General features: G+C 39.2%; 1 protein-coding gene across 1 annotated transcript; it reads left to right on the top strand.

Annotated features, from left to right (window-relative positions):
* The first annotated feature begins 7155 nt into the window (after positions 1-7155).
* Positions 7156-8894, top strand: LOC117531196 (gastrula zinc finger protein XlCGF8.2DB-like). The gene is made up of 2 exons (XM_034194243.1): positions 7156-7321; positions 7682-8894. Exons 1-2 carry the CDS (start codon positions 7228-7230, stop codon positions 8653-8655), a joined length of 1068 nt encoding a protein of 355 aa, XP_034050134.1. The 5' UTR covers positions 7156-7227; the 3' UTR covers positions 8656-8894.
* The last annotated feature ends 2195 nt before the right edge of the window (positions 8895-11089 follow it).

The raw sequence follows: 11089 nt of genomic DNA, 5'->3' as shown, positions 1-11089 counted from the left end.
CAGGCATTTTTACGGAGCCCTGGAAGTGTCATCGCAAAATGTTTTGCATGTGGAGAGAATGTGCGCTCATTTTATGATATTGTGCACACGTTTTATATTGTGCACACGTTTTATGATGTTGTGCTCACATTTTATGATATTGTGCACACGTTTGATGATATTGTGCGCAAGTTTTAAGCATCGTTTGAGTAAAACAAGGACACGATCTACTTAAACGTGGCCATAATTTGTAAAACGTGCACTCAATATTGTCTTGACACATGAATGTTGGCTATTAGCCAACAAACCAGGAGACAGTGTAATACATTTCCCCATTAGAAATGGATCTTGTCAGAGTATATCATCATGGTTTGGGCGCACAAGGACATACAGTGAGAAAAATAAGTATTTGAACACCGTGCGGTTTTGCAAGTTCTCCCACTTAGAATGCATGGAGGGGTCTGAAATTTTCATCTTAGGTGCATGTCCACTGTGAGAAACAGTCTAAAAAAAAATCCGGAAATCACAATGTATGATTTTTTAAAAATAATTTATTTGTATGTTACTGCTGAAAATAAGTATTTGAACACCTACCAACCAGCAAGAATTCTGGCTCACACAGACCTGTTAATTTTTCTTTAAGAAGCCCTCTTATTCTGCACTCTTTACCTGTATTAATTGCACCTGTTTGAACTTGTTACCTGTATAAAAGACACCTGTTCACACACTCAGTCAATCACACTCCAACCTGCCCACCATAGCCAAGACCAAAGAGCTGTCTAAGGACACCAGGGACAAAACTGTAGACCTGCACAAGGCTGGGATGGACTACAGGACAACAGGCAAGCAGCTTGGTAGAAGAAAACAACTGTTATGATTATTTATTAGAAAGTGGAAGAAACACAAGATGACTGTCAATCTCCCTCGGTCTGGGATACCATGCAAGATCTCACTTTGTGGGGTAAGGATGATTCTGAGAAAGCTCAGAACTACACAGGAGGACCTGGTCAATGACCTGAAGAGAGCTGGAACCACAGTTACAAATATTACATTAGTAACACATGATGCTGTCATGGTTTAAAATCCTGCAGGGCAGCACATGTCCAGGCCCATTTGAAGTTCACCAGTGACCATCTGGATGATTCAGAGGAGGCATGGGAGAAGGTCGTGTGGTCAGATGAGACCAAAATAGAGCTTTTTGGAATCAACTCCACTTACCATGTTTAGAGGATGAGAACAACCCCAAGAAAACCATCCCAACCGTGAAGCATGGGGGTGGAAACATCGTACTCTGGGGGTGCGCTTCTGCAAAGGGGACAGAGTGACTGCACCGTATTGAAGGGAGGATGGTTGGGGTCATGTATTGCGAGATTTTGGCAAACAACCTCCTTCCCTCAGTAAGAGCATTGAAGATGGGTCATGGCTGGGTCTTCCAGCATGACAATGACCCCAAACACACAGCCAGGGCAACTAAGGAGGGGCTCCGTAAGAAGCATTTCAAGGTCCTGGAGTGGCCTGGCCAGTCTCCAGACCTGAACTCAATAGAAAATCTTTGGAGGGAGCTGAAACTCCAATCCTGAAAGATTTGGAGAAGATCTGTATGGAGGAGTGGACCACAATCCCTGCTGCATTGTGTGCAAACCTGGTGAAAAACTACAGGAAACGTTTGACCTCTGTAATTGCAAACAAAGGCTACTGTACCAAATATTAACAGATTTTCAAATACTTGTTTGCCGCAGTAACATACAAATAAATTATTTAAAAAAAAAAAAAATCATACATTGTGATTTCCGGAATTTTTTTTTTTTTTTTAGATTATGTCTCCCACAGTGGACATGCACCTAAGATGAAAATTTCAGACCCCTCCATGATTTCTAAGTGGGAGAACTTGCAAAATCGCAGGGTGTTCAAATACTTATTTTTCTCACTGTATAGAGAACTCCAGCTGCCCAGCATGACATCATCTGGAGTTTAAGCACATTAAAAAGGATGCTGAGGGCGAAGTGTCTTCCTGTCGTGAGGATGACAATTTCGGTCATATTATGAAGTTCATTTTGAACGAAAGGGAAACGTGCACACGTTTTATTAATTCGAGGGCTCAATTAAAGGAAAACGTGTGCACGAATGATCATGGCCATGAAAACGTGCGCACATTTTATTAATTTGAGAGCATGTTTTATTAATTCGTGGGCTCAATTAAAGGAAAATGTGTGCACAAATTGTCATGGCCAGAAAAAATATCACTTTAAATGACCTCTCCTGGGTTCCGTACTCCCATCGAGAGTTTTTGTAAATTAAGTTTGGAGAAAAAAAGCTTCTGTTTACGTTCTGCTTCTGGAAACACGAGTCCGACGTGGTTTTTGAACATACAGTGTGTGTGAGAACATAGATCGTGTGCTCTGAACCTTTACACTGTGCGGTTCTGTGGTACATTTTGAGCTGTAGCCGAGTACAGTGATTGAAAATATATCAGCTCTGCTTCAGGGCCAATACTGCCATGAACACTACTGGCCAGTAGATGGCAGTAGAGACCTTGAAAACTTGCCAAAACAAAATTCCAGATAATCCGTGTCTGCTACATGTAAGATGCGTGGAATTTAAAAAACGCAGACACAAGAACGTCTGTAAACCCAGAGAATATATTTCCGATAGTTTTAGGCACTAGAGTTTAATGCTGTTGTCCGTAGAGCCTGATCAGAGTGTTTCATATGCATTTCTCATGTCGTGAACGTACTGAGATTACCCTATCCTACCCATAATGCACTGCTGGGCACAGCATATATCCACACTAAAACCTAAAAAATTAGCGCATTACTTTAAAACTAAAACATATATCTGATATTTTCACTTTATAAAACTTCAGACATGACATTAATTTAAATAACTTGTCCGAAATTAGTTTGGTTAAAAGTTGAACCATGAGTTAAAAATGTATGCCTCTGGATGACTAGGGTGATATTGCTCTCGTATTAGTATGGGGTTAAAAGAAATGAGTTTTTTTTCTTTTTGGGACCAGTTCTCCTTTGCCTGAACAGGATAGAGCGGTTTCTTCTTGAAGCAGCTCTTCTCTATTTTGCAGAGGGTAGAACTACACATCAGCTACGAAACATTTAACAGGTAGGTGCTCAACTGATTTTAAATTTTATAAATGTTTGTAGCTGTTCAGCTTTATTTACTTTTGCTTTATTTATTGGTCTAAAAATGATCGGACAAAATTTATTGCAAGATAATTAGTCCGATAATGGTTTTTAAAGTTATCTAAAAAGATAATCCGATAATGAAAACATTATCTTCGATAATTATCGGTTATCGAATTATCGGAACTGTGCCCACCACTGCCGCAGGATAGATTCCATCTGGGCATGCAGGGTCCCCCAGCCCTAGTTCCTTGTTGGAAAAAAAAATGGTGTCAATAGCGTTGAGAGACCAGCTGATCAATTCTATGGTTATTCCAAATATAGTTCGAAGAATACACAGTCTGGTGAAGTTGGGACTTTTGAAGGTTGGGGCAGAGATAGAGAAAAACACAGAAGGAGAGGAGGGAGCAGGAGATGCGACTGCCTTGCCGGAGTCCCAATCCTCATGTTTTTGACTGAATTTGTTGTCATTTGTTTTTCACACAACTCAAAATCTGTCTTTGGGATGAATTTTCTTCAAACTGTCTCCATGTAAACTCAATTTGTTAGCCTGCTAAATCTGCATTTTGTGGTTTCTTCTGTTACCCAAGAGAGTGAAATATTCATGCAAAGGAAACTATGATAATCCTTTAACACGCTTGTAGGAGTCTATTGATTTACAGCCAAATATTGATTTACAGCCACATAGTGATGGTAAGAGTTCTGACTTTTCTCACACTGACTCTGACAGATTGAGTTCATGCAATTCCTAACATTTGTGCATCAATTTGTATGACATGTAAATTTGTGAATATCCCAGAAATGCTGACGTCAGCACTTTCACTACACGGAAAAAGCCATGTTATTGCGTTTCCCATTCATATAATTGAATTATTTTTTCGGCTGATCCCGTTAGGGGTCGCCACAGCAGATCAATTGTTTCCATCTCACCCTGTCCTCTGTATCTTCCTCTATCACACCAACCACCTGCATGTCCTCCCTCATCACATCCATAAACCTCCTCTTTGGCCTCCCTCTTCTCCTCCTGCCTGGTGGCTCCATCCTCAGCATCCTTCTCCATATATACCCTGGGTCCCTCCTCTGCACATGTCCAAACCATTTCAATCTCTCCTTTCTGACTTTGTCTCCAAACTGTCCCACCTGAGCTGTCCCTCTGATATATTCATTCCTAATCCTGTCCATTCTCGTCACTCCCAAAGAGAATCACAACATCTACAGTTTTGCCACCTCCAACTCTGCCTCCCGTCTTTTTGTTAGCGCCACCGTCTCTAAGCCGTACATAGCAGCTCTCACTACTGTCTTGTAAACTTTCCCTTTCACTCTTGCAGATATTCTTTGGTCACAAATCACTTCTGCCACCTTTTTCCACCCACTCTACCCTGCCTGCACTCTCTCTCTCTCTCCTTCACTTCTCTACCATACTCACAATTACTTTGGACAGTTGACCCAAAGTATTTAAGCTCATCTACTTTCACCACTTCTATTCTTTGTAACTGCACTATTCCACTGGGCTCCCTCCCATTCACACACATGTACTCAGTCTTGCTGTTGTTAGTTTTTTCCAATCACATGACATTTTTGAGATATGAAAACATATTTCTTGTACCAAGCATTGAAGCAAAAGCTACAGTCTGGCACACCTCTTTGGCACCATAAACAATATTACGGCTCTTCTTCACATTTCAGGAATCTGGTTTAAAAAGTATGCTTTTGAAGCTGCTTTTGTGCATGATTAGTGGCGTCAAATTTGTGAGTGAATGAGCAACTTTTGCATAATCCATCAATACGGAACATGCAGATTGCAAAAAACCGTGATGTGATAAAGGAAATAAGCTCAGATTCAGCACCCCAAAATGACCCTAAATCAGTTCTCAAAGTCCATGCAAGGAAAAAAAAAAGTCTTTGTTGACCAGTGTAGTCTAGGTTTTCATTCCTGTTATTTGTAATAGATCCTTTATCTATCAACCTATTTCTATTTTTCATTTTTCAGTTACACTGTAGAGACAGCACCCTTATTTCATTGTACACTGTCACATTGTTACAGTGACAGAGATATTCTGATTCTGAAGTAGTCTTCTGTCTTAAGGGCCTTTAACACCTCGAGCACAAATGCAGCGCATCCACGGGAAACACGCTTTTTCAAAGAATGTACTCTACCTGTGTGTATGTTCGTCCACTCTTTGGTCACCCTGTGCTCCTCCTTTCTCCTAAAGTAGGTATTCACCACAGCCATTTCCATCCTTTTTGCAAAATCGACTACCATCCGCCTTTCCACATTCCTTTCCATGATACCATATCTACCCATTACTTTCTCATCACCGCTGTTCCCTTCACCAACATGCCCATTGAAGTCCACTCCAATCACCGCTTTTTCATGCATGCGTACACTCTCTGCCACCTCATCTAACTCACTCCAGAAATCTTCTTTTTCCTTCATCTCGCAACCTAACTGTGGGGCATATGCACTGATGATATTCATCATCACCCTGTCAGACACTCACTTAACCTCCAACACACATACTCTTCCTTTAAAATGACTCCAACACCATTTCTCTTCCTATCCACACCATGATACAACTTGAACCCACCGCCTATGCTTCTGCTCTTACTTCCCTTGCACATGCAATATATCTACTAATCTCCTCTCCATCATATCAGCCAGCTCTCTCCCTTTACCAGTCATATTACCAACATTCAAAATTCTGACTCTCACTTCTACCCTTCTAGTTTTCTCCTGCTGTCTCTGGGCATGTTTTCCACAGTTAGAAGTTATTTAAATTAATGTCATGTCTGAAGTTTAATAAAGTGAAAATATCAGATATATGTTTTAGTTTTAAAGTAATGCGCTAATTTTTAAGGTTTTAGTGTGGATATATGCTGTGTCCAGCAGTGCATTATGGGTAGGATAGGGTAATCTCAGTACGTTCACGACATAAGAAATGCATTTGAAACGAAACACTCTGCTGAGACAGAGTCCGCTCGGAATTAATAACTTCAAAACAAATTGCCGCTTTAAATAAAATGACACCTCTTACAAACTTTGCAATACAGACAATAAACTACAATTGACTAAAACTTTTTCCTCCCAAAACAGCTCACAGGCTGCGTCCGCCATCTAGTGGATTAAATAGAAATTGATGACACAGATACAGCTGTGTTCAAAATAATAGTAGTGTCTTTTAAAAAGTAATTAAGCTCAAACTCTTAATAATAATTTTTATTTCCTTACATGCAAATGCATTGGGAACAGTGTACATTCTATTCCAAATCAAAACGAAGAAAAATACATCAAATGTGTTGTTACTTTACACAAAGTAAATAGTAAAGTAAATTCAGAGCAATATTAGGCTGTTCAAAACAATATCAGCATTTTTATTTTCAAACGCAAACATTTACTGTATGAACTGAAAATGTTTGAAGATTTAGCTTTCTACTGAAGTAATATTTAGTTGGGGTTGTTGTCTTGTTGAATCACCCATTTCAAAGGCATTTCCTCTTTGGCATAAGGCAACATGACCATTTCAAGTATTTTGATGTATTCAAACTCATCCATGATCCCTCATATGCCATAAATAGGCCTGACACCATAGTATGAGAAAATGTGGCGCTTTGCTATTATTTTAATGAATATTGTTCTAAATGTTATAAATTTAATTGATTCTTTGCAGACATGAAACAGTTGTTGGTGATTAAAGAACAAATTCTACCTGAACAACAGAAGTGGAAACAGAGTGTTGACCAGGAGGACATGAAAAAGGAACAAGAGAAACTCTGGATATGGCAGCAGGGAGAGCAGCTTCCGCAGCTGGAGGAGGCTGCTATCACCAAGTTCCCTTTCACTAATGATGAAAAACCACAGTCATCACAGGTTCATCAAAGCCAAAATGATGATAGCACACAGGTTGAGCCTGTAGCCAGCAGCTCATCTGTACACAGAACACTGACAACACAAGCTGATGGGGAGGACAGTGGAGGACCACAACCAGCCAGCAACTCTGGTCCAAATAGTTGTTTACACACCAGGAGGAGTTTGGACAGTTATGAAATTTATGACAGTTGTGAATGGAAACAAACAAAGGTACTGTATTCAGTCTCAAAGCAACATAGAAGAATGCAAGGAAGTGAAAAACAAATAGACTGTTCTGAATGTGGTAAAAGATTTAGACAGAGCTATAATTTGATCACACACATGAGAATTCATACGGGTGAGAAACCATTTGACTGTTCTAAATGTGGTAAAAAATTTGCACAGAAGAGTAACCTGACCACACATATGCGAATGCATACAGGAGAGAAACTGTTTGACTGCTCTGAATGCGGTAAAAGATTTGGACATAAGCATGAATTGATTGCACACACAAGAATTCATACGGGAGAGAAACCATTTGACTGTTCTGACTGTGGTAAAAGATTTGGACAGAAAAGTAATCTGTTTACACATATGAGAATACATACAGGAGAGAAACTGTTTGACTGTTCTGAATGTGGTAAAAGATTTGGACAGAAGAGCAATCTGGCCAGACACATGCAAATTCATACAGGAGAGAACATGGGATATCATGCAGGAGAGAAACCATTTAACTGTTCTGAATGTGGTAAAAGATTTGGACAGAAGTTTAATCTCATCACACACATGAAAATACATACAGGAGAGAAACTGTTTGACTGTTCTGAATGTGGTAAAAGATTTGGACAGAAGAGCAATCTGACCAGACACATGCAAATTCATACAGGAGAGAACAAGAGAATTCATACAGGAGAAAAACCATTTGGCTGTTCTGAATGTGGTAAAAGATTTAGATATAAGCGCGTTGTCATCAATCACATGCGAATTCACACAGGAGAGAAACCATTTGTATGTTCTCAGTGTAATAAAAGATTTAGAGCAAAGGGGACTCTGATCAGGCACATGAGAATTCATATGGGAGAGAAACCATTTGGATGTTCTGAGTGTGGAAAAAGATTTGGATACAAGGACGATCTCATAAAACACACAAGAATTCATACAGGGGAGAAACCTTTTGTCTGTTCTGATTGTGGTAAAAGATTTGGACAGAATGGGGATCTCCTCAAACACATGAGAATTCATACAGGAGAGAAACCATTTGGCTGTTCTGAATGTGGAAAAAAATTTGCACAGAAGGTTGATCTTATCAGGCACACAAGAATTCATACTGGAGTGAAACCTTTTGGCTGTTTGGATTGTGGTAAGAGATTTAGCCTGAAGAGCAGTCTAACCACACACATTAGAATTCATACAGGTCAGAAACCATTCAGCTGTTCTGATTGTGGTAAAAGATTTAGACATCAGGGCAGTCTGATTATACACGTGAGAAATCACATGGGTCAGAAACCATTTGGCTGTTCTGGGTGTGGTAAAAGATTTGGAAAGAAAGATAATCTGATGGCACACTGTAGAATTCATACGGGAGAGAAGCCTTTTGGCTGTTTGGAGTGCGGTAAAAGGTTTCAACAAAAGGGAAATCTGACCAAACATGAAAAAAGAAGTCATGAAACAGTAAGCACAACACCACAATGAGACCTCGTCCCAACAGCCATTATAAAATTGTCAGAAATTATTCTGACAACAGCACCAAGATAGCAAGAAAGGCAGAGGACAAAATATATCAAAAGAGAACAGAAACTTGTGGAGGGGACAGATGGCTCAACTAAAAGATGCGTTCAGTTTAAATCGGCTCACTAGGGCATTATCTGTTATTTATGTTCTGTTTTTGTGCACAACTATACAGGAGCAGACATCCATTTAATTAATGTTACTTGACAGGATGCATCTGTTCTTATTTATTTCCTTTTTTTTTTTTTTTTTTTTTTTTTGGTAATTTAATGTTGTTTCTCCTTTCTGCTGTAATGAAAATTACTGGTTCTGAATTGTGATTTTTATTTTTTTTCCCCTTCAGTATGTAAGTCCCACCGGATGATAAATCTCTGGACTAACCAAACTAGGAAAAAACAAAACATGACTTATAGTCTGAAAAAGACTATATTAGGTGATATTAAATATTAGGTGATATTACCAGCAACTTATAGATGAGCCAGGCTAAAGTTCTTTATTTACATTGTGTTTTATGTATATAGATAGTGCTTTTTCACAGAAATGTTGATTGTTAAAATATGTTATTGTGATAAGTTTACAAGGACATGACTATAATACTAGAGGTGGTTTGTATTGTGTTTTTTTACGTCTGTTCTGTAACACAAAATGCCTCATTTAATGTTTCTCTGTTCAAAAGTCCCTGGAATAATATGACATCATTCCAGGTGTTAGTCAGCTTATACACATGTTGCTTTCTGCCATAATATTTGTCCTGATCTGCAGGAATGAATTGTTTTATTTGTTGACAACAACCAGGAAGTAAAACACTTTGGTTATTGCGGCGTTCTGTGTGTGGACATTTTAGCTCTGTGCTGCTATCAGATTAACGATAAGTACCAAAACATTGCTGTGGGCTTATTTATAAACCTAAATTCTTACTCGGTACTGAAGTAACTTAGTCATGCACAAAATTATAATGACATCTTATTAGCATTTTTTGCTGAAGTGTGTTGTCACAAAACAATTCTGTTCCATTGCATGTATGTATTTTTGTTTCAGTGTTACTTGCAGTATTGGATTGACTCCTTTCCCTGCTCCAGTTGCCATCTTTATTCCAAAACTGACTGTTCACAAAGCATTCTGGATATTTCAGTTTTCCACTTCATTTGAAGTGCTGTTTGGAGGGAGAGCAGATCACTCCACCTCATTCTTTTAAAGAAATGGGATGTGTTACATTTCAGATGAACACGCAAAACATCGGGGAAGTGTGAAGGGAGAGTATTGGCATCTTAGCATGCAAGGCTCGCTGCATTTTCTTTTCTTTCTGAGAGTTGATGTGGTTGTGACACTGTCATCAGTGAGATGATAGGTAAAGCTGTTATGGGTACTTCACTATTATTTACAAAGTTTATTAGAAAACTAACTGGCAGTTTTATAATAATAAAAAACTATATGGATTTGAATCACGTGCGATTACACCAGACATGCTTGAACCCTCGTGCGCATGCGTGAGTTTTTTCACGCGTCGGTGACGTCATCCGCCTGTGGGCAGGCTTTGAGTGAGCACTGGTCCAGCCCTCTCGGCTGAAATCCTTTGAGACGCTGCTGGAGACAGCGCGCGTTGCTTTATCAAACTTTTTTCATGACCTGTGAGGGATATCCGAGTGGACACTATTCGAGAAATTCAGCTGGTTCTCGGTGAAAAGAGAGATTGTGGAGTTTCTTTCGCTTTAAGGACAGCTCACAAAGCGGATCGGCGCGGTCGGAGGTGGCGTCCGTCTGGCTGTTTTGAGCTGAAAACATCCTGATTTAAGGCTCTGTTCACCCAGGTCGTCGTCAGAGAACGGAGAAGTTTCAGAAGAAGTCGGCATCAGGAGTTTATGCGGACATTCCACTGTTAAAGGAGATTTTGTAATGAAAGAACGTGTATCGTGTTATAGCGTGTATCGCTTTAAGAAAAAAAATATTGATATTTTGACCCCAAATAAGGTAAATTGTTTTCTCCTTTGGGCATTGTTTACTGTTATTTTTTCAATTAAATATGTTTGTACTCCTTTCTGGTAAGAGGTTTGAATTGTTTTCAGTTAAATTAACATTTTATTGTAGGTGAAGTGTCGGCTCTGCTCCACAGAGCTATCTTACACCAATAAGAGCACTTCATCAATGCTGAGGCATTACAGAGCTCAGCATGGCAATGCGGAATTGGATACTTGTATGAGTACCCCAGGTAAATTTTAACTCTGAATTTTATTACAGACAAATTTGCTATATTCTACATACCAACTCAGTTTAGCATTTACACAAAAAAGGTTTTAAGCAAAGTTTAAACTCTTCTCATGAACAGCTTAACTCGACACAAATTGAGCACATGAAATTATGCAATGATGAGATCATATTTTAAATAAAGGACTGGCAATTG

Source organism: Thalassophryne amazonica, chromosome 18 (genome assembly GCF_902500255.1).
Source record: "Thalassophryne amazonica chromosome 18, fThaAma1.1, whole genome shotgun sequence".
NCBI lineage: Eukaryota > Metazoa > Chordata > Actinopteri > Batrachoidiformes > Batrachoididae > Thalassophryne > Thalassophryne amazonica.
The sequence above is the reverse complement of the archived record's forward strand: the minus strand, read 5'-3'. Positions and strand labels throughout refer to the sequence as shown.